At 28.5% G+C, this 25834-nt stretch overlaps 2 protein-coding genes across 5 annotated transcripts in view; one reads left to right on the top strand and one right to left on the bottom strand.

Moving 5' to 3' along the window:
• Rhp (GTP-Rho-binding protein rhophilin) overlaps positions 1-21344 on the top strand; it is a 43090-nt gene extending 21746 nt beyond the window's left edge. For 3 of the 4 annotated variants that reach the window (XM_089177209.1, XM_015335459.2, XM_089177210.1), the window contains 11 exons: positions 11342-11457; positions 11562-11693; positions 11784-11859; positions 15112-15189; positions 17680-18063; positions 18216-18314; positions 18400-18670; positions 18915-19109; positions 19202-19431; positions 19521-19673; positions 20051-21344. In XM_089177209.1, the coding sequence (XP_089033335.1) occupies positions 11342-11457; positions 11562-11693; positions 11784-11859; positions 15112-15189; positions 17680-18063; positions 18216-18314; positions 18400-18670; positions 18915-19109; positions 19202-19431; positions 19521-19673; positions 20051-20251 (1935 nt within the window). In that variant the 3' untranslated portion in view covers positions 20252-21344. Of the gene's footprint in view, positions 1-3450; positions 3640-9566; positions 9987-11341; positions 11458-11561; positions 11694-11783; positions 11860-15111; positions 15190-17679; positions 18064-18215; positions 18315-18399; positions 18671-18914; positions 19110-19201; positions 19432-19520; positions 19674-20050 lie in introns of those variants that run through there. The other variant, XM_015335458.2, reaches the window with a different exon arrangement.
• Positions 11872-15105, bottom strand: tilB (touch insensitive larva B). The gene is made up of 4 exons (XM_015335461.2): positions 14558-15105; positions 14155-14428; positions 13483-13751; positions 11872-12533 (listed from the first exon to the last, which is right to left on the bottom strand). Exons 1-4 carry the CDS (start codon positions 14884-14886, stop codon positions 12071-12073), a joined length of 1335 nt encoding a protein of 444 aa, XP_015190947.2. The 5' UTR covers positions 14887-15105; the 3' UTR covers positions 11872-12070.
• Positions 21345-25834: the final 4490 nt, after the last annotated feature.

Consider the following 25834-nt stretch of genomic DNA (forward strand, 5'->3'; position numbering starts at 1 on the left):
TTACTTCTCAATCATTTGAGGAAATTCTTTCGATGAAATCATTTCCTTTGTTGAGATAAATGCGATAATTGTCTATAATTATCTCTTATCAATTCTCGTTATGATGACATAATTTTCCTTGTAATTCGAACGTATCAAAAGGGGATCGATCATATCGTTAACGTGAAATAATAATAATAGATATTAACATTTAAATTTAATTAACCCTTAAATGAGATCACAAGTGTAAAATCATAATATACATATATGTATATATATATATATATATAATAATAATAATTTGAATTGTAATTTCATTTACAAGATAATTATTTGTAAGAAGTATTATTCGTTTAATATTATAATAGAAATGATGATAATGTTGTTTAATATATTATTATTTTATTAAATAATTTAAATTTATTAATTTTTATTATTAAATTAATATTTATTATTTATTTTTTTATTCATTATTTATTTATTTTATTTATTATTATATATTTTTTTATTTATTAATTAAATTATTTAAATTTCAATATTTTCATTCATAATTAGTTATATTACATATTTATCAAAATAATAATATATTCAGATTACATTTGCATAAATATAATATAATTATCTTTATTTGTTATAATAATATTACTATACCATGTGTTATTTTCTTTCTATTTCCATTACATTCGTATATTTGCAATAATTACGACGAATGATACCAATTCGAGTACACATAATAAATGTTCAATTTTGTTTCTTGTTTTTGTTGATCTATTCCCTATTTCTCATATCGATAAGATGTTTTTCTTAAAGAGTTACTTCGTCATCATTGAGGAAAAACGAGTTTGAACGTGTGAGAAAAGAAAAGAAAAGAAAAGAAATGAAAAGAAATGAAAAAAGAAAGAAAATAAAAAACGAAATGGCGTGGCGCGAACGGAGAGAAACGTGGACGCACCCTATTTCCTGTATGTCGGATCGTCTGCTGCCTATCAGTGGCTTTCAAAGGGGATGGTGGGGGCTTTGAGAGTGGGATACCGTTACTGGCCCCCTTCTCCGTATTCCACTAAAGATCTTGTCGTCTTTCATTCTCCTTCATTTCTCCCCCTTTCCCCCTTCCCTCATTTCCTCCCTCTCTTCCTTCCCCTCTTCCTCTTTCTCCTCATTTTCTTTTTATTTTTCTTGTAATTCTCGATGAGACTCCTCCTGGACCGCAAGACCAATTCCATGTTCTCGCAAGACGTGTCCTCTAAGACACGGACTAAACAACTGTCAAGATTCACCTTTCTCGAGAATCTTGATCATCATCATCATCGTCGTCATTGTTCTATAAAAACAAACTTTTTCGAGAAGAGAATAGATAGGGGAGTAGGGGGAGTTAACACAGGACACGGATTTTCTCCTCTTAAATAGCGTACTTGTTAATTGTGAAATCGTGTTTTCATATTTTTACTCGATAAAATAGAGATCTTTGGTTTTTATCAATACTTGAAGAGGTATTATCGTTAAAAAATTAGATCTTTTTTTTTTGTCGAACGAATACTTTGTAATATTATTTGAGTGGTCCCCAAAAAGTTTGTACATACATTGATAAATATATATATTCTATTTATGAACTTATGTTATTGTTAACATTATGACGTCCGGTGGCTCCATGTTGGTACCATGCGAAAACTATCGGGTAAGTGCCGATGGCTCCACGTTGATGCCATGCAAAAACTTTTGGGTAAGTGCTGGTGGCTCCACGTTGGTGCTGTTCGGAGCTTGCACGATATATATATATATATAAATCTAGATTAGACGTGCGAACGGTATAGTGTTAACACTAAACCAATCGACATTTCATGTATACACATATCTTAATATTGTATGAGATTTTTTCTAATTGGATAATAAATAAACTATTATTTTATTTTTTATTAAAAAATGAATAATGTAAATTTTATGCTTCTTCATCGTATTTGTATAAATAACAGAATGCGGTCATTTGACATCACGTGGGTAAGAGTTTAGTGTTAATACATGCAAAACTAATAAAATACTATAGGTTAGTATACTAACCTGTATTATTGGTTTAACCTGTTAAAGTATGAAGAAAGAGATTTTCTAAAAATGCCTAAGGTGATTCACATAATATTTCATCATTTCATGAATTAATCAAATTATACAGTTTAATAGGTTACATATACAAATATTTGTATAGTCATTTTCTATCAGTTTTATTATTATCCAAACGGAAGAGGAGAAGGAGGAGGAAGAGCAAGAAGGGGGAGAGGGATTGAGGTTGAGTACTTTTTGCAACAAAACTTACTTTCTTGATTATCTATTTGTACATTTGTACATACTTGATTAATTATGTACGCTTTATTTTCTTTTTATATATAAAACATGGATAGTAATCTTCGAATTATTCTATAATAATACATTATTCAGCAAAATTATCTTTAAAGAGAGGGATGGTGTTAAATAATTAATTATAATTTATTATATATAAAGAAAATAAAAATATACAGGACAAGAAGCTCATTTAGATTAAAAATTTATAAATATTAAAACAAATAATTTACCTTGACATTCGTCAAGATAAAATAAATGAAGATTTTCTATAAAGATTATAATGATAATTGTATCATATTGTATCATACATAAATTATTGCAAGTGATTTGTTTTTATCATAGTAATTTGTCAAAGCAATTTCATTACCAGTTCGTCGACAAGCAAGAAATGTGACACAAAATATAAATGTGTATATATATATATGTATACACGATGAAAGGTATCGATTATATCAGTTACGTGTTTCTTCCTGATTATGCGACTTAATTACTTCCATCCTCCGTCCGGTAGCTTTTTATCTTTTTCATACGTAATAAAATATATAATATACTTATATACATAATATTACATTCGTTTCTGGTACATCTTAAATTCACGAATAATCAAAATTCTAATAATTTAGATATTTCTTTTTAAATATAGATACATATGTATGTTAATTATATGTTAATATTATTTTCGAGATAAAATATGCACATATATTTATATTTTCGATATATACTGCGTGTCCAAATAAGGTTGGTACCAAATTTATAGTAGGTTATTATTCAGGTCATAATAGATGAAGAAAAAAAAAGAATTCATGTATAAATAGTTATGTTCGAAAATGATTTATTATGCAAGAAATATAATCATACATATACACATATAGATATTTACGGAGAAAAATTGGTGTTTGAGAAAAAATGAGTTTAAAGGGCCACACACCAATCGGTGTTGAAAGATTTTATTTGAAGGTTTCCCGGCGTCTTTGTGTCGCCTCGTTGACGGCGTACGACACTTGAAACGAGAAAGAATCGGTTTTATTCTCCCCACCACATTGTCTCTCTAAAGTTTCTCTCCTTTCACCGAGTATCGGTTGGGTCCATGGGTCCCATACATCGGCCACGTCTCGGCAGTTGTTAAAACGGTGCAACGGTAGACGGACTCGAGAGAGAAAAATCGTGTGACACATATTCGGAAATATGCACAGACAAAATATTACATCGGGTGTTATTATTACTTCCTTCCGAGAAACGAATATTTAATTAGCATTTTTTTATTGTTTTTTTTTTTTACCGAACGGAATTAGTTCAATAATCGCACGAAGAGAAAATTGTGAAATTATAGTAAGGTTTAATATGAAGGTTCTTGTCTTACAGATATTCGAGAGTGATTCTCTTTCTTTCTTCTTTTTTTTTCATTCATATCGAACCGGTGAATTTTTTTTGGTGATACTTGACATCCTTTTGCAATTATATGCATATGGTATACATAGGGTGTTTTAAAATTTGTTAATAATAATGTTTGATGAAGAAAGTGTTGTTACGATAATGCATATGATTATGTTTTTTTTTTCTCATTTTTGTGAATGATATTTTATATGTAAAGTATTTTAACGAATCGATTATTATTGTAAAAAAATAAAGAGAAAATATAATAAATTATCGATACTGTTCTATTTTCATTTTTAAATTGTTAAGTTTTAGGTATGTCAAAAACCTGAACCTTCAATTTTAGAACACCCTATATATATATAAATATCTGTACATGATTATGAAAGTGGTAAAAGTATTATATATATATATTTTTTTTTTTAAATTATATATAATCAGATATATCAATATGAAACAAAATAATATTCACTTTATGTATCTGTATTTAATATTTAAACTACTTTCGTAATCATTGTACCACACAAATGGTACAAATTGAAAAAGTATAAATTTGAACACAGAAAAAAAAATCGAAACTTAGTTTCCTTCCTTTCTATTATAATTAATGAGTTTGCAGTGATCGTAGGTACACTGTCACTTTCGTGTCCTTGAGGATAGTAAGCATTGCACAATTACCCAACTAAAAGATACAAAGTGAAAGAAATCAGAACTGGAAACAGCTGTATCTTTAATCTCGCACCTCTCAAAATAACTAAGCTGCTTCTGTAGATCGACGAAAACAGTTATTCGCGCTAACTATACCGTTCTTGTTTGCGTGGAAAAGGAATTAAGGATACATCGAACGAAACACGTAGATGAGGTTTAATCTTTGCAATTAAGTAGCCTTTCTATATTACGTTTTGCTTCGTGTATCACGATAGCAGTTTAATTTCGTTTGCCCTAATGAACCTCGTAATCTCGGTAATGAATAACTGGATATTTTTAAATGCCACTTATTCTGCATAACGACGATGAATTCTGAAAGGTCACACGAAATTTTATGATCTCTAACGTTGAGATTAAAAAAAGCGTGTCTGTTTTTATGTTACTCCTTTTTTAAATTTTTATTTTTATTATATACAAAACAAAAACGATAATTGAATATTACAAATATATAGAACTTAACCTTCAATTTTAAAACGTACTATACATATTTGTTGATAATATTATAGAGTATTATTATAAACCCTTTTTTATATATATATATATATATATATATATATATATATATATATATATATATATATATATATATATATATAAACAAAACTAAAAGATTGATATAATTTTTGTATATTTTTTAAACATTATATAAAGACATTTCGTTTTGTTTTAATTTGAAATTGGAATTCGCGGGAAAAATATGATTAGCGTAGATGATCGGTAATGCAGAAAACGTTATTACCAATGTGACCTTGCAAGAAAAAAAAACAACAATTTATAATAAAAATTAAATGACTTTGATCATAAATCGTTGAATAGATTAAAATCTCGCTAAAAAAAGAATTAAAAAAAAAAGAAGAAAACAAAAATAATGTATATAAGATGGAATCGTTTATAAGGTCGATCGCATTGCACATTTCTAACGGACAATTTTTCTTTACAACGTTTTAATTAAATTGAAATGAATTATTATTTTACGAGACAAAAGGTATGAGAAACGATCGTCACGGTTAAGAGCCAACCTCGATCTTTTTCATTGTTAACAAGATTACGAACGCGTGCTTCGTGTATATATATATATATATATATATACACTTCTTATATATATATATATATTCCAACCGATCATTATTATTCAATTTTAACGGCAATCGCACGATATAGTTCTCCCAGTTGTGGCTTCCGCACAGGTTGTTAACGAAACAGTTACGCTATTCTACCTTCGGGGAGAGAACGATGTTGATGTTGATGTTGATGATGAAGAAGAAGAAGTATAGTAGTAGTAGTAGTATTTAGTATTAGAAATAGTAATAGTGCTTCTCTAGGTGCGTGTTACGGTAGATTTAACGCTCGATTGTAATCGATTCTTTTTACTATTTTACAACGAGTCGTTTAAAATAATCCTTGAACAATTTAAAAACGTTTAGCTTGACGAACAAACGATGGATAGTGGGGGGTTTGATGATTGGATACGCTTATGTTAGATATTTTTCGATCCTTATACTCGTCAAGTATGATCGTTTGATTTATTTGAAAAAAATTAATGGTTCGAGTTTCATGATTCGATTCGATTCGTTTCGTTTTGATTCGATTCGATTCGATTCAATAGGATTTATCATCGCGAACTTACGGTATCAATTTTCGTTCCGCTTCGAGCGAATGCTCGTCCCCAAAATCCTTCGATCTGAGTATTATGTTTCTGTTTTTTTTTTTTATTCATTTTTGGTTTGTTTTTCATGTAATTATTATTCTTATATAAAAAAAAATTTTATGATATCGACGTAATCGAAAGATGATCTTTGATATAAAAAAATATGTTTGAAATATTTTTTGAACTAAAAAAGAAAGTAATTATACGAATCTTTGAATTTGTTTGTTTGTTAAGTCTTATTTTATGTTTCGGAATTTTAATTGCTTATTTAGCAAATAGGAAGATAATTTTATTTAATGTTATTAAAATAGATATATATATATATATATATATATATATATATATATATATATATATATATATATTAGGTCTACCGGAAAATTCTGTCCATTTTTAAAATAAAATAAAATAATAAATTATTCATTTAATTACTTTTGAACTCTTGCCAACATGGTTGCAATTTATATATTCCATTTTAAGAAATGGGGCCTTATCCCTAGTGACGAAAAATTGAACTAGTGTTTGTTTGAACGTACAAAATTTTCCGATAGACCTAATATTAGGTGGTTCGGAAAGTCGTTTCGTTTTTCTTTTGTAAAAATGAAGATAATTTTTATTTCGAGGTTAAATCTAAACCTTTTAAGTGGTCATAAGTAGTTGAATTTGATAAATTTAATCTCTCATTGATTTCATATGTTATTATTTGACGGTTTGCATCAACTAATGCCATTATTGCGTCAGCAACAAACGAAACGACTTTCCGAACAACCTAATATATATTGATTTATTTTCTAAAACAAACAAAAAAGTAAAAAAATGTTGGAATTCATTTTTTTTGGTCGTTTTTTATTAAAAAAAATTATCATTATTCAAATATCATTGAAATGAAATTGAAAGCAGCTTTTAATAAATTAATAATAAAATTTAATAAATTACATTGTGTGTGCTTCAATATTGCTAGAATATTTTGTCGTTATTAAAATTCCTTTTGAAAATCAAATGAAATCAGTTTAATTTTATATGAAAGAACATTATAGAAAGAAATTTAAATAAATTCATTATAGCTCGTTGAACTTAGCTTTTTATTAACTATTAAATAGTAATATCGATAAGGAATTTGCATAATCGATTTCATTTCAAAATTGTACGGATACGGAAGAAAAAGGAGAAAAAGTGGTAAATTGAGTGAAAATGAAGGAATAAAGAAGCCTGTGTTGTAGTATTACTATTACTATTATATTACTACTACTACCTACTAGTACTACTATCATATTGGCAATAGTTTAATCAGACTGGAACGGAATTATGGTAACGAAGTCGCGCTTCTACGAGTAACCTCGTATACCAAGGAATTATTACGTGCAAATGTAGAAAGAAAAACAGAAAAAATCCATCTTCGTCCTTCATACGTAATAGTAAAGCTCACAACGTGAAGAAAGAAATATTTCTTGTAACGAAGAAACGTATTACCTTCCAAGTAATGATTTACTGTATATTTATTTAACAATTCTTCTCATTGCAGTTTACAACGTTTATACTTTTATTGATATAAATTTTGAGAATGATAATATTAAATATTATTTATATATATAAATTAATTCTAATACAATATATATCAATTTAAATATTATTATAAAAATATTTAATATGATCAGATGTGATATAAATCATTTAATTAAATTAGCATATTTTTATTATCTTTATTTACTTTTGATAAAAACATATATCTATGATAATGAATATGCTTGTTGCGAAAAAATAAATATAATATTTATCAAAAAACATAAACTAATTGTAAGACAAATTAATTTTCATTTTATTAAATATTTACTCAAAATGAATTATATCAATCTTAAAATTTTCATGAAATAATTAAAAGAAAATTTATACAAATATAAACGTATCATAAATTTTATAATTACAGTTGTTCAAAATAACACAATTAGCATTATAGATCGTAAATAATTTCAAATATAACATGGCAAGTATTTGAAACGTGAAAAATGTTGAACGAATAAAAAAGATTATTTTACCGTTTGATACATTTGACGAGAGTCTTGTTATCGCTATCGTATTTCTAACGAATCGATAAGCTTTTAATTGCAAAACATAATCGAAACTTGTTTAAAATTCGTTCTGGGGAGAGAAAGAGAGAGAGAGAGAGATAAGTTTGGATACTTGCTTTTACCAAAATAGAAATTTTCGAAAGTAAACAACAAATGTAATAGTAACTTAATTTAACGAATGGAACGTTGAAGTAAATAAACTCAATCGAAACGAGTAATGCAAATGATACGCGTTATTTATTCTTCGTTCGTTCGTTTATTTGTACGGGCCCAACCCTGATCGATCTAGCGATACTTTTACGCTCCTTTTCCTGTTCCCAGCGGATTTGAAAGGGCATACGGGCAAGTCACTTCAAAAGAGCATTTTACATTCGAATATACGTTGAAATTCCATTCTCTAGAAGTAAAATGAAATATCTTTTTGTCTTTCTTTTTCTTTTCTTTACCTTCAATTGTTAAACATCATCTTTTGTCTCAAACGATTTATATAAAAAGGGTGTTTCTCAAATTAACAGTCTAGACGTTAGATTATCAAAATCAAACAACGCTAGCATGGTTAGTTAAATGAATGAGTGACCCATTCAGAAAAAAGAAAAACAAAAACCATGTACTGTTGAGTGGTACTAAATAGAGGAGATTTCTTTGATAGTATTGAAGATGTGTGAGAAGGTTATATGCAGAGAAGTTACTAAAATCTGTCAAAGGAAGAATATAAAAAGACACATTTAATTAATTAAATAAATAAATGAAAAAAATCATCAATGCGGTTAAGTTCAATTTGATATTTTCTGATTTTTTATGAATTTTAATAAAATAAAAAAATATTATATTTTAAATTATTTAAGAATATGTACTTGTTGCTTCGTTTTTTTTTTATATTTCTTTCAGTTACCAAAAGATGATAGTTCTAAAATTTTTAAATTTAATTAAGTTTTATTCCAATACATACTTATGTTTTTGTTTGTACATTCTATCTTGTTTGGTTGCAAAGCCTACCATTTTGAAAAAAGACTCTTTATATACATAATATAGTATATAAATAATATTATATCTACTATTCTAATTAAATTAAATAACCCAAAATTTAAAGAAACTAATCTATTAAATAACATTAATTTTCTCAATTTTAATTTTCTGGACTTAACCAAATTGGCTTCCGAATTAATATAATAAATATGAAAATATAAATATATAATATATAATATAGGAAATATAACAATATAAATATTAAAATTAATATAATTTTGTAATAAATTTTATAAACAAAAAAAGAAATAAAATACAGTTATTCGATTACAATTTACAATTCAATGTGTTACTATGGTAGTTAATATTTTTGATATAACTTTTCAATACGAAAAATATGTAAACGTTGTATACGTAATACAATAAATTGTTAGAAAGAGAATCACTTCGTCTGACAGTGAGACGCAATTTTAACGTTAACAATAAATTTTCAGATTAACTCGAATCACACATGATAAAAAAAAAAAAGAAAAATTGTCTTACAATCTGTTGAAAGAAACGTCGCGTCATTTGTGGAAAACGGTTCTCTTATAAACCGTACCGTTCGTCCATTTATGGAGAAGGATATACATATACCATATTTTGATTATTAAATGCGAATGAAATTACACGAAGGAGTTCGATGACGCGTTACTCAAGTTAACATGCTCAAGTGGGTACATTATTCGCCGTTACCGAAAAATCATACTACCGTGACGACGTCGTTGAAGAATGACGAAAAGGATGATAGATCATCGTCTACGAACGAACGGGAAAATGAAAATGTTCATTCTAATATTTTGTCGCGTTCGATGAAATTACAAACGACAAACGAAGAGAATCAATTATCGGAATGCACTGTCAAATATTTAGGGGTAAGAAATTATCATAAAAAAAGATAAAGATTTGATTTAAAAAAAAAAATTATTGATAGGTACTTGCTAATGGGGTTTTTCTTTTTAAATTAAATTTTTTTTTTAATTTAAATTTTATATTTTAACGATTTATTTTTTTCTTTTCGTTAAGTTTTTTGTTTTTTTTAATGTAAAGGAATAAGAAATATTTGATAATCTTACTGTGTTTTTTGAGAAATCATTTACAAATGAAATAGAAAAAATAAAAAAATTGGTAAAAGGAAAGGATAATAATTTATTTTAACAAATAAATTATAAAAATAAACATTTATAATAAATAAATAATAAAATAAAATTTATTTTTTTCCTTTTTCATTCATTTTTTAATTAAATACCCCATAATAGTTAATAGAAATATTAAAGAACAATATGCAATATATTTAAAAATAAAAATTTATTATATAAAAAAAAAACAATAAGAAATACTTTAGATACTTTCTTCATTTATTTTGAATTATTTTATATTTATATTATCATATGGGAATTATTAAAATTATAAGCTCTACCACAAATATATATATATATATATATATCTGATTTTTTAAGAAATCGTATAATTTTATTAAGCAAAAAAAAAAAATAATATAATTAACGACAAAATATCAGCTTGGATAAAACGAGCTCTCGAAATTAGTCGCGCAACGGTGTAATCGAATAAATGATGGTAAATTGTTAGTCGAGGTACAATGACACGATGTGGCAATTCATAGAAAACAATTTAACTGGAGAAGCTTCGATCACGTATAAAGTTGGGCGTAAGCCAGACGTCACGTTACTGCACATCCTCTTGCATCATACGAGAATTTCAATGTATATGAAGCCTTGTTCTACGTAAATTGCGTTAGAAACGTACGAATAATGTTTTATAGACAATGAATGTTATTATACATAGTGTACAAAAAGTTTGAAAAGTATTAATGACAATGAAATTCAAATAAATGAAAAACAAAGTATATATATACTTATATTTCTAAAAATACTTTATTTAATTACAAAGATTAAATTAAAATTAAATTAAATTTAAATTAAATTAAAAGTAAAAAATTTAATTAAATAGAAATAAAAATATATATTATAAATCGTCATTAATTGCCCTGATAATCCTGTAATTAGTATTTTTTGTTTTTTATAAAACTTACTAACCAAATTTTTTTGTGTTACAAATATATTATCTTACATTATTTGTTAAACTATAATTCATTTCGACTACGTATCTACTACAAATTTATTATATACCTATATGTTATAATAATTATTTTGTGCCTATTTATTAGCGTAACATTTTGTTAATTTTTGCATTGTCATATTTTTTTTAGGGGTCCGATCCAAGGGTCGCGACATGCAGAGGAAAATTGCAGAATAAACGAAGCAAATTGAATCAGGAGATCAATAAGGAACTTCGATTACGCGCAGGTGCAGAAAATCTTTTCAAGTGAGTTAACGATATTTGAAAAAAAGTAAAAAAATAATTTTTTTATTTTGATCATAATCATATGATATGATTAATTTATGAAATTTTGTAATACGTTATTACAGGGCAACGACAAATAGAAAACTCAAAGAAACCGTAGCTTTGGAATTGAGCTTTGTTAATTCAAACTTACAACTGCTGAAAGAACAGTTGGCTGAACTTAATAGCTCGGTTGAGCTCTATCAGAATGTCGATGGGTTAGTTTTTCCTATTATTTTTATTCCTATTAATTATATTTGAAAATATTGCATATATATAATAATAACATAAATATTATACATTTGCAGAGAGGATCCTGTAATGCCAATGATACCACTTGGTTTAAAGGAGACCAAGGATATAGATTTTCGTGATCCGTTCAAAGTAAGTATTTAACATAATAATTTTAATTTAATGTTACAACATTAATTCGTATCGGTTATTAAATAATAGTAAATTAAATCAAAGTACTAAGTTTTCTTATAATATATTTTAAATTATAATTATTTATATTAAAATAAGAATTTTTCTTTAATTTTGTTTACTGTCATAACTGACGACAAATGAAATTAATAATCACAGATGAATATTTTCATTATTCGAGCGGAGGTACTTCAGGATTATCAATAAAATTGTTAGACATGACTTTTTCTTTGGATCGATCTTCCGTTAACTTTTTGTTAACTTTTGTCTTCGAATTTAGACATATTTTGGAAAAATCAAGTTCATCGTTTTTAGGTGGCCCAATTTCGAGATATTCTCTCGTAGATGTGAATGGTCGATTCTTTATACTGATGACGGCTTTACCTCCTCCTTTACTCGTAGGTTGTTTATTATTTTTTGTGATATTTGAGGTAAACGTTTGATGTTGTATCATCATCATGGGATTTAAACGAGGCATCGTTATAACCAAACTACCAGTCGTTACATTTCGTTTTGCGTTACTCTTATCGACGAGAATCTCGCATGGTAATGTTAGTTGCAAAATTTTACCCTTTATCGTCACTCTCACGTAAGTTGGTTGAATGTCGACATCGATGTACGAGGTATCGAGGTATCTGCAATTTTGTTTTCAAATAACAAACTTATCTTGCAATTATTATAATCATTTTAATATACGTTTGCTATATTACGATTTAGTTGAAAAATTCGCTGTTTCTTGCATATCGTTAAATACAACAGCGGATATTTTTTTTTTAATGTTTTTAACATGAATGAATAACAAATACTTATGAAACTTTATGATATGTATATCTACAATTTATTTGAAATTTTTACGTTTCATATCGAATTATTAATCTATGAGGTACGAGACTATGTATACGGAATTTCACAGATGATCTATTTTCATGTTTTAATATAAATATTGTTGATTCTAAGCAAATATATTTTACAAAGTTATCATATTGTAAATAATATTGATGTTGGAGTTATTCTTATCTTATCTACAAATATTGAAGAAACTATTGAACTCATACGTATTCTTTTTTTTTTTTTAAATAGAACGTATTATGTTTTTACTACTGAAATGAAGCGTTGTTATTAGCTTCTTGGAATAGCAGTTAAATAACATTTATGTTTTTTTTATTCAATAGTTTTATTTTTTATTGAACATTTAATGGGTAGTACGGATTTTATATTTTAATAGGAACAACGAAGAAAATTTTGTACTTATTAGAAATTGTTACGAAAAGGAACAGTCGACTTGAACATATTTATACACATGTGTGTATATATCTGTTTTATAGATCTGTTTTAAACAGCTGAATAAATTGATTTAAAATTTATACAGCGTAAATAAGAGTAATAGTCACTTAGATCTACGAATAATTTTGATTTAATCCGATTATGAATTTTTAAAATAATAAGAATTGCAAAAGTTCAAAAATTTAATTAAAATCATATACGCGTGATAAAAAAAAAAGTATTTCAACTTTTCAGAAATACTTAAAGCAGTATATTAAACTATATCGGTCCTACTTATAACAAAAAAGAAATTTTGTTTACCTGTAAACTCCAACATCTAGGATCACGTTATTTGGATCATCTTCGTCGTTCAATGTAAATGGTACTTTTGGATGATTCATGTTGTAAGGCTTGCCACTTGGGCTGAACAATTTTGGCACAAATTTATGTGCTTTTGTTTTTTCGTTTTCCAAATGTTCATGTTTCTTTTTTTCCGATTTTAACGAATGCTCTGCAATCGCAACTCGATCTTCTGGTGTGTGATAACTCGTTTGTTTCCAAAATTTTTCATTTTCCATTTCTTCCTCTTCCTTCAGTGATTAATTTAAAATTTTACAAAAAAATAATTAAAGATCAACTATAACAAAAAAATAGTAACTATTTGCATTTGGGAGGGATCGTTAATAATTCAAATATAGAAATACTTCGAAGATGTTAATTTAAAACTTTTTAAACATATCGTACTATGGTATATCACAAATGAAACATTGTATTACGATTTTAAGCATGCAAACAGTTAAAAAAGTAAAATTGCAAGATTCATCGTCAAGTAAAATCAACATAGTATAAAAGTTTAGTTAAATTCTTATTACAAATTGTCATCTTATGTTTGTTTTCTCTTATCGTAATGACAAATAATTGTTATTCATAATTGTCCAATTATTGAAAGTAGATATAAAAATAATTTTCTAATAAAAAAATGTTAAAACTTACGTCTTCCTTTATTTCCTTAATTTTAATTTCTTCTTTTTCACGATGTCGTCTTATTTGAGCATCTCTTATCTTTTTGTAATTCTCATAACCTCTGATAACGTCTCCCTTTACTTTAGCGTATACTTGCAAAGCTTTTATTCGTTCTGATCTTAAAATTTCAACCATGTCAAGTTCTTTCAATTGAGGTAACGTTGAAATGACATATTCCCTGTATCCTTCGTAATCCGTACACGGATTTCCTGTCAACATCAGCTGTTCCAAATTCTCGTTATATCTGGGACACCATAAACATTTCGTCTTTTTGAATATTTCCTAAAGTATTTCAATCGAAGATAATAAATACATTACTTTTTTTTCATTAATATTCTCATCTTTTCGTTCATATTAAAAATAAATTGAATACCTTAAAGTTTTGACACTTCTTAAGTCTCCTATAAAATTTATAGTAAGATCCAACTTCTTCAAACTTTCTAAACCCTGTAAGTTCTCGATAACTTCGATATTGTTCAATGCAAGATTTAAATATTCCAATCTTTTCAACATATTGAGATTCTCGATTTTCGGTATAATGTTGTATTGAAGAAGTAAAATTTTTAAGTTTCTGCAAACTTTATTTATTAGCTCGATTTTATCGATGTTTTCCTGATGCAACGATATTTCTTCCAGAGTTGATATCTCTCCCTCGTTATGCTCTGAACGTTTACGTAACAATTCCATAGTGATTCGTACCATTTTGTAAAATATTATATTTCTTTTCTGTAGTTTTATAAAGAAAAAAACATAACTTTTTCGTAAAACGTTAGTGAAACACTACTGTTATCACACTTTGTTTTGGTTGCTATGTAAATATCGATTTAATAAAATCCTACTACCGATTGGTCGTCTTTTAATCAATTTCAATTCTTATTAACATTTTTATACACTTGAAACATTATTTAATATGAATTTATGTTTTAGGATTTTATCTTAGAACACTATAGCGAAGATGGGGAGAATTATGAGGAAGCTATTGCTGAACTTATGGAGATTAGACAGGTAAGAGAAAAAAAATACAAAAACCTGTTTAAATATATTTATGATATGTATATATATACAAACTTACTAGATGTTACGTCGTACCCCTGTACGTACGCCCCCCTGGGCGGATTGTGATTCGGATCATTTTTTGGTTATTGCTAGGATGAGGGAACGGCTTTCCGTAAATAAGAATAATGGACAGCGGATAGGAAATAAACGGATAAACGTAGAAAAGATTAGCAAGGGAGAAAACGGAATAAAGTACGCGGCCGAAGTAACGAAAAGACTCGCGTCGGCAAAGAAAATTGACGAAGCAGACGAGAATACGGATAAAAAATGGAAAAATATACGCGACGCGATGGTCAAATCGGCGGAAGCTATCGTTGGTTTTTGCAAAAGGCACAAAAACAAACCATGGTTCGACGAAAAATGCGAGTTAGCTGTCAAAGTCCGAAACGAAGCGCGTATCTCGTGGCTGACCCAAAACACGGATCTAACTCGGGACCAATTTCACAATATTAGCCAAGCGACTCAAAATTTAATTAAGAACAAGAAGCGACAATTTTTAAAACAAAAAGTTGAGGAAATTGATGAAAATTGCCAAAGCAGTAACGTCCGTGGTATGTACGCGGAGATTAATAGACTCAGAAAGGAATTCCAAGCTAGGACGGATCTAGTGAAAGATGCAAACAACAATTTAGTTTCGGATACAACGGGGATATTGAACACGTGGAAAAATTATTTTGATCGGTTATTAAATGTAGAATCTGAGAACAACCGGGAAACTGAGAATTTCGAGTTCCATATGGCGGAACCTATGGTTAGTGAACCAACGATGTTGGAAGTAAAAAGCGCGATTAAAAAACTAAAAAATCATAAATCACCGGGTAACGACTCGATTCCTGCAGAGCTAATAAAATGGGGGGGGGGGGGCAATAGATTGATCGATGAAATTTTTGAGCTAATCAAATTAATATGGAGCAAGGAAACATTGCCGGAACAATAGAAAGAGTCGAATATAATCCCAATCTTTAAAAAGGGAGACAAAATGGATTGTAATAATTACCGGGGTATTTCACTTTTACCGACGTGTTACAAAATACTATCAAACATCTTGCTAGCTAGGATAGTACCGTATGCGGACGAGATAATAGGAGATCACCAGTGCGGTTTTAGGAGAAATAGATCGACTACAGACCAAATTTTTGCTATTCGGCAGATCTTAGAGAAAAAATGGAAATTTAATCAGCCGGTACATCAACTTTATATAGATTTTCAAAAAGCGTACGACTCGGTAAAACGAGAAAAAGTGCTCGAAATCCTAATACGACAGGGGATACCAAGAAAATTGGTCAACCTTGTTCAACTTTGCCTAAAGGAAACTAGAGGTAAAGTGAGGTTAGGTAACCAAATGTCGGAAGATTTTAATATCCATAGCGGGTTAAAACAGGGGGACGCATTGTTACTCCTTTCGTTCAATTTAGTACTAGAATTCGCTGTCAAAGAACTGTAGAAAAGTAAAGATGGTTTACAGCTGAACGGGACAACACAATTGTTAACATTCGCGGACGATATTGCTTTGTTAGGGGACAATGAAGAGTCATTAATTAATAACGCAAAAATATTAATAGATAATACTAAAGATCTGGGACTACAAATAAGCGTGGAAAAAACCAAATATATGATAACCGATAGAGTTCAGAATAGGCCTAGTACTGGAACTTTGGTTGTCCGGGAAAAAACTTTTGAGCGGGTCAGCAACTTTAGGTATTTAGAATCGATCATAAACCAGATGAACGAAATTAACGAAGAACTTAAGAAAAGAATCAATCTAGGCAACTCATGTTTTTATTCGGTTAACAAATTACTCAACTCGCGATTGCTGTTTAGGCAATTAAAAAAATTAGGATATACAGAACAATCACCCTGCCGGTAGTCCTTTATGGTAGCGAATCGTGGTCGCTTACGTTACGGGACGAAAAGAAATTCAGGGTTTTCGAAAACGCGATGAGGAAACGGGCGAATGGAGAAAACTCCATAACGTTGAAGTATATCGATTGTACAACAAACTGGACATTATCAACGTCGTAAAATCACGCCGATTAAGATGGCGTGGTCACGTGGCGCGCATGGGGGAGGACCGAACGGCGCACAAAATATTGGTCGATATACCAAACGGGAAAAGATCACTAGGTAGACCGAGATGTAGATGGGAGGATAATATTAGAAGGGACCTGAAAGAAATAGGATACGAAGATCGCGAATGGAAGAATCGCGCTCAGGGACGGGAACAATGGCGGGATTTGGTATTTGCGGCAATGAACTTTCCAGTTCCTAATGCCAGTTAATAATAATAATATATATACAAAATTGTATAATATTTCTAGAAAATTTATCTATTACATATACATAGAATTAAGACATTTATCATGTATTAGAAATACAAAAATGAAATATAAGAAAATTATTTGTGATATATTAATACATTTCAACGTTAAATTTATTTAGGCAACGAGAACACCTACAAGAGACGCAACAGGTATAGCATTGCTTTTGCGTTACTATAATCAACTTTATTTCATCGAAAGACGATTCTTTCCACCTGAAAGAAGTCTTGGCATACATTTCGAATGGTTCGATTCTTTAACTGGTGTACCAAGTCGTCAACGCACTGTTGCCTTTGAAAAAGCATCCATTTTATTCAATGCTGGTGCACTTTACACACAATTGGCTGCTAAACAAGACAGACATTCTACTCGAGGCTTGGATCAAGCTGTTGATGCTTTTCTTAGAGCAGCTGGAACTTTTCGTTATATTCACGAAAATTTTACCAATGCACCTAGCATGGATCTTGGACCTGATATGCTTGAAATGCTCGTTCAATTGATGCTGGTACGTTTATTGTTATTATTATTTTTTATAAATCTTAAACAAGATTTGTATTATAATTATATTATAACTCTTTTTAGGAATGTAAAAATATTTTGACAAGATGTAAAATTGTTTTGTTATTCGTTAATATTCGATATATATTTGTATTTCAGGCACAAGCGAGAGAATGTTTGTTCGAAAAATTGGAACTTCAATCTAGAGAAGGAAGAACGATCGACATTTCTTTGGACTTAGCTCAAGAAGCTGCACAAGTAAATGTTAACAATAATGTTTAATGAATGAAGTAATAATTAACTAAAAATTTATATGTATATATATTTCTGTTAAATGTTTAAGGTTGCTACTGTTTACAATGACGTTCATGGTCTGATATCTCGTGAACCAGTTCGCGATTATGTCCCAGAAACTTGGATCTCTTTGATATTGGTCAAACGCGAACATCATTTGGCACTTGCTCACAAACATCTTGCAGCTGGTTTGCTCGATAGACCTATCGCTGATTTTCGAGTTGAGACGAAACTCACGCTCGAACATATTCAAAAAAGTGATGGGAAAACGCAATTGGAAGTAACCGTGCCTAGAGATGACAATGAAAGAAAACTTTTAGGTATGTTAATTATACGTTATTATTTTTTTCTAAGAACAAATGACAATTTTTGAATGTTTTACAAATAATGCCGGTTATATCCGGCATCTGCAAAATGTCTAGCACTGGCTAGTGTTCTCGATTTTCAAGATTGTAATTCCTAGCTCTAAATTTTGCGAATCACTTTCCAAGAATACTTTTAATCAAATTATCATTTCAGTAAACAGATGTTTAATAATATTTTATTATTTTTTTCTCTAAACAGGGAAAGCACATTTAAGGGAAGCTTTGGTTTTGCACGAGGAAAGCCAACGGCTACAAAGAATGTGCAGAGAATTGAAAGGAAAACAAGCGCTGGCTAAAGTCTTGAAAAAAGGACATGAAGCTACGCATGATATGTATAATAAAATTGGAGATGAAGATGATTTTCGGGAACTATTAGATCCCCCAGATATCATTGGTAAATATAATATATCATTATTATACTTATTTGTTCTATAAAAATAGTATTATAATAGTATGTAAATAATGTAATGACAATATTCAATTTAGCATCGACAAAGTTTCAATTGAGCATCACTCATCCGGATTTTGGTCAACACGGGGTGGAAGATTTGTTTAGATCATTGGGACCTGTTGCTATATTTTCAGCGAAAAGGCATTGGACTGCACCAAGGAATGTTCAACTTCAAAGAGGACCCGATGGTGAAGGTTTTGGATTTAGTGTTCGTGGTGATTCTCCAGTAATTATAGCTGCTGTTGATCATAATTCTTTAGCAGAAGTAAGTAACATTTGCTACATTACTACACTAAAATTTAACTTTTTAGTCTTCATCTTCAAAACTTCATTATAATTCTTTTTTTTTATCAGATCGCTGGTATGAAGGAAGGTGACTTTATAGTTGGTATTGGTGACAAGGACGTCAAATGGGCTTCTCATGAACAAGCTGTAAAATTGATAAAACAATGTGGTGACTTTATTAATCTAAGATTGGTCACACCTATGGACAGAAATTACATGAAGGTAAGTAAGGTATTTTTTGTTTTGGACTGTACTGTATAATATTTGGTTTTCCAGAAGAAAATGAACCTTTCATAAACCTTAACACATTGTACGCCGGCGACCTAAGAGACATTTAAAGCCTGAGCGCCATCGTGGGGCAGCTACTCAAGCGACAAACTCAGAAACCCGCGGTTTCGCGGGCCGGCGTACAATGTGTTAAGAAAATACAATTAAATCAAACTTATTATTACTTGATAGTATACCTAACATAATGAAAATATAATTATTGATTTAATATTTTAATTTAATCTTAACCAAGTTATCAACATTGGTGTCATCCGCGATGATGATTATTTCTTTAACTGATACATAAATTTGTAGTAACATAATTATTTTAGAAACCCGGAAAACCGAATCAACATGATAAAGGAAGCGTTTCGGCGAGCAGTTCTTCAGGAGTGTCTTCTGGTCAACCTAGTCCAGCTGGCTCGGTTACAACAGCTCATGTTACAAGAAGACTACCTTGGAATCCTTTCAAGAAGTCGGTCAATCAACGTGACAGCAGGGATCTTACCTTTGACAACGTCATCTTGAGATGATTGTTGAGGAACAAGAAATTCCCTGTAAAGGTACGTCGGACGACACAACTTTTCGTTGCTTGTCTCGCATCCGATATTAAATTACCATCGTGTAAAATGCAAAGAGAATGATTAATCAGGTATACGTAGATTAGATCGGATCGTATCTTTATAGAAATGTATATATCTATATATATATATTTATACAATTATTTGTATGTATACATATATAACATATCTTTATCATCCATTTTTTTTTGTCTTTACATTACGAACTTTCGCATTTTTCTAAACGTGTTTTCATTACTTACTCGATGTATTTGTAGATATTATAATTATCATTTCGAGTTAAGTCAAAGAATTAACACGTTAGCAAAATGTGAACGTGATACGATCATCATATTCGTTTAAAAGTGTCGAAAATCTGTCAGTTTTTTTTTAATCGATCATACGTATCGTTTTTAAGCGTTTACAGTAAATATTTATGTATATTAAATCGTAATTATAATCTCATGTATAGATATATCTATTATGAAGATAATAGGTATATATACCCTATATACAGGGTGTCTCGAAAGTCGTCTCACAGAACTGAAGAATATTACAATTTAATATCTATTAAAATTTACGTGTCTACGCGGTGTTTTCGTTTTGCAGGTTTGCGTTAGGATTCTGTCATAATTATTTTCTTGTTAAAACGACTTTTGTGTAACACCTTGTAAAATCACGCCAATGTTCGTCATTTCACGCAATCGTAGATTTAATATATACTTAACATTACCTTTTCTCATTTGTCCAATGATTACAATTAATTAATTGTATCTACGATACAATTCAACGATAATGTACATAAAAAAAGAAAAAAAGAGAAAGAGAGAGAGAGAGAGGAAGAGAATAATGTTATGTAATTCAACGTGTTTCCATGATTATTCTATCTCTTAAGTTAGAAATATCATTGTTCACGTAGAGAGACAGTCGTAATGAGCAAACACCGTATTAAAAAACATAATATTTGAATTATCATTGGATCGTAGAATCCCCATATTTTTATAAATTTTCTATTTGTGCTTTCTTACGAACTGTAATAACTGAATAAAAATATCTTTGATTATAACGAATGTACATATAAGCTATTCCTTATCCTCTTTATAAATATATATTTATTTAATTATAATTAATCATAATAAAAATGAACAATAGTGGACATTCAATCCAATTCGTCGAGGCAAGATTTTTTTTCTTTTCTTACAATTATACCAGATACATTGGTCCTATGACCCAAGGGCGCCCTCTGTGAAGGAAACGACCATGATTTCGTAGCCTTGCAGGTGAAGATTTTCGGCCTATAAAGAAGTATGTATGTCCCACAAAAACACGGTACTTGAAGAACACGGATACCTTCCCCTAAATTACACAGTTTCAAACAACATGATTTTAAAGAAATTCTATTGAAAAAGAATCAAATATAAATTAGTATAAATAAATAATATGAATTTAAGAGAAGATGTTGTATCAAAATTATTGAAACATTCATTTTTGAATCATGTAATACTAGATTTCTCAGAAGTGCTTATCGATATGAATTCAAACAATAAACATTTTTAGTTTTATATTTAACAAAACAAAAAATATTAAAACGTAAGGTTTTTTTTTATTGTCACGCTTAAAACAGATTCCAGATTTCTGTAATCTTGAACAACATGATTTTACTCACGTTTTTTGGGGGTCATTTGTAAATATCTTTATCTTTTTTATTCCAACTTCCTTGATGACTTTCTTCTGATTTTCGAAACCTACGGGTACATCAAGTATTGTATTGTTCCTTATTATATACTATATCTGGGTTAAAACCTGCACACGATTTGTGGACACCTTCTATGGTCAGGTTGAATACTAATTACTACACATGAACGTACTAAATTCAATCATGCATTTCAAATAGAAAAGATACGTGTCCAGTAACATAAAAAAATGATTAAATACTTAACTGAAATAAGTAAATACGTAATGAGTTACGAAATAGAATGAGTTCTATATTCACGATTAGATAAACTATTATTCGGATTACCGATATTCAGATACTGTATAAATAATACTTAACTAAAAATACTTGAATAAAAATACAGTTGACACTTTATTTTCATCGTTGTTAGGGTTTTATAGTGTTGTATGCATGATGTATACGTTTATTTGTGAGATAAGATTGCATAAAGATTGCATAAAAAAAAACACGTGACGAGGGAAATAAAATAATCAAATCGGCACATTGTTGTTCGAAGAAGCATTCGATCAGGTAAAAGCAAACAAACGGTTCCGAATGGTTTTTCTTTGTTGTGTAATTTTTGGCGGAAAGAAGATTGGGGTCAAAGAATTTTTTAAATTATGCAACTCTTGAATTATGTAAACTAATTTGTTTTTTAAATTAAAAAGAAAGAAAAAAATGACAAACAAAAAATTTATAACACGAGAAAAAGAGAAAAATGATTTATGTTATATACATATATATATATATATATATATGCACATATTATACATAAAAACATATATACTATTTATTAATAGTAAGTTTAATATATATATATAAAATGTGCATATGCATATATGTATTAAAGGAACTGAAGGAGAAATTGTATCTTAAGTGTAACACGTAAGAAATTCGACACGTCCTTTGCTCATTCGAGACCTTATCGTGATAAAAAGAATAAAACTGAACGGAAAGAAAGAGAAGAGAGAAAAAAAATCCACGAAAGACATTGGTAGTTGAAACGACAGTTTTCGAGGGCAATGTACTTTCGTTTCAGCGAACACCAAAGAAGGCTTTTTAGGGTCAATGGAGAAAGTCTAGCAGCTGTTATGTTGCACCAGCACACACCACCATCGCTCCAATTCAGTACACTTGAATGCTCTTGGATGTAGTCACGTGCTATGTTTCATCCTCCTTCTCTCTTATTAAAGAAAGAGAAAGAAAGAAAATAATAGGACCTATCCAAAAAAAAAATGGAATTATAGAATACAGTTAGAGTTTTATATAGGTTACATCAAAAATAGGAAAAATTTGGGATCGATTACGTAATTAATATATTATTGAAATTCAAAGAGTTGATATACAAGATGATCCCTTGGGAACTGAAGTAAATTGTTTGTATTTTTTGTTTTTTAATAAAAATAGATAAAAATACTAAAGAGGAAATAATCATATGGCATAATACGTTCTAACTTCTTATGACCTTATTTTGTTATGTGTGTGAATACACCGATACATCAGCCAAATGTATAATTGTAATTTATTTCTTAATGCTAACTTATTTTTTTAAATCTTTAACAGATTAAAATCTTGTCATAGAATTGATTAATTGACAAGTATATATAAAACTTTATGTAATATGTAAAAAAACTTTTTCATTTTATAGAATGCAGATAGATAATAAATAAATAGATATATACAGTTAAATCTGTTTTTATGCGGTAGATAGGAACCGCATAAAAAAATCGCATAAAAAATAACTGCCCAAAAACAAGTTTTACTGTATATATATATAGGTATAGAGAAGTATCAGTATTGAATGTATAAATAGCGAGATAACAGTTACGCTCTATTACCGCAGTAAATCAAATTTGTGTCCTTTTAACATTTACGTTTTTTTTTTATATATTTTTTCTTTTTTTTTAATGTCTGTATATTTGTATCTCTTTATTTTCATCTCTCTCTCTCTCTCTCTCTCTTTTTTTCACGTTTCGTTCTGATTGTGTATGTACTACTATCCTAACTAATTAACAATTTTCTAAAATTATTAAATCAATTTTATTCTATTGCATTCTACTTTTATTATTATTATTATTATTATTATTATTATTATTATTAATGTTATTATTTGTAATTGTTTATTTACTTATTGTTATATTTATTACCCTTTAATTTTTTGAAACATAATTTTTCCAGATAAATAGATATATTTATTCATTCACAGCATGTTGGTTCGGTAAATTGTATTGATGACTAGAAAAAAAAAGTGGTAAACATAACCAAGCCTCCTAAGGCGATATTTTTAAATCTTTCTAGTAAAAGTTGAATATTTGAATATATGTATATCCTCTAAGCGGTATTTTAATGACGACATTGACATCATTTTTGTATTCACATAGAAAAAATATTAGTAGAAAGAAAATCAATTAATTTTGATTTCTATAGTATGCATAAGTTCGAAAATTATTCACAAAATTTCACATTTCTCTTGATGGTTTCTAATTTTATAGCTTACATTGATTGATGTTTTCATATTTTTTTTATGCAAATAATCTCATTAAAATTTTTATTTACGTTCAATAAAAAAAGAACATAAATATTTTATGGTATAAGTATTATAAGTACTTAATTAATATACCACATAAGTAATAATTTATCATTTTTTAAATTATTTTATTGAAATATTTTATATCTTTCATTTAAACAGGAACATTAATAATGAAAATATAAAATTATTTAACAATGTAGAATATCGTCATTAACATTTATTAGTTAAATATTTAGAAATAACATAGGACTACGTCAACAGTAATCAGTTGTTGAATTTGAAATGATGTAGGACTACGTGATCAATTTCAAATGAATTGAGTCTATAGTATGACTAATTTTGAAGATGAAAGTGTTCTTACTTTGGATTAACTAAAATTGACACACAGAAAGGAGACAGCCCTGTCAACTTTCGCTGATTTACAATTAGTATTACGTATCACGCACAATTGATTATTCAATCAATTTCTTTTTACTATTACGATAATATCAAGATTTAAATATTCATTATTGAATCGTCCCTTTATAGAAATATAATTAGAACAAAACATTTCAATGATTTACTAAATTAAATACCTTATCGTAAAAACATATATTATATTAATTAAATTTTTTTATCAGTTTCTACATTAATATTTAAAATTTTTCAAAATTCTAATAAAATGTTTACGAGAACTTTGGAATACTTTAAATAGAATGTTAATTTATTTAAATTAATAAAATTTGCATTTGCAAGATTTTTAAATAAAATTTTGTCTACTCTTTAACATAATTAAAAGTCAGTATCTCTTTTTATATTTGTCAAAAGTATAAATATCAATTTTGAAAATAATGTCGAGAATTTGTTGTTCTAGTTAAAAATAAACATGGCTATTTTGAAATTATTTTTTATAACCGATAAGTAATTACATTGAAAAAGAAGAAATAATTCGAAAGAGAATATTCGAATTGAAATTTGATTGAAAATTAATATTTTTCGATATGAACGCAAAACTTGGCGATAATTATGATAGTTCTCGTTTGAAGGAAATCTAGTTTTTCCTCGCCATTTTAGTTCTAGCTGTGTAGCTAGGACCTTTCACCGTATGCCGAGAAATACTATTTTATGAGATACTAGAAACGGTAAAAGGGAAATTCTTTATTCGTTCGTAAAAGAACATTCAAACAACATTATCGTTAATGTTTTTATTTATTAAATAACAAAAAAAGAACAATATATATACTGCATTTGTGTGTATATGTTTACAAATTTTCCCCTATCAAGGAATAAACTATTAATACGTTTATTTTTTTTTTAAATAAAACAATAAAAT

The sequence above is a fragment of the Polistes dominula genome, unplaced genomic scaffold (genome assembly GCF_049000335.1).
Source record: "Polistes dominula isolate Pdom_NZ unplaced genomic scaffold, Pdom_raw_medaka contig_20, whole genome shotgun sequence".
In the NCBI taxonomy this organism is placed as follows: Eukaryota; Metazoa; Arthropoda; class Insecta; order Hymenoptera; family Vespidae; genus Polistes; species Polistes dominula.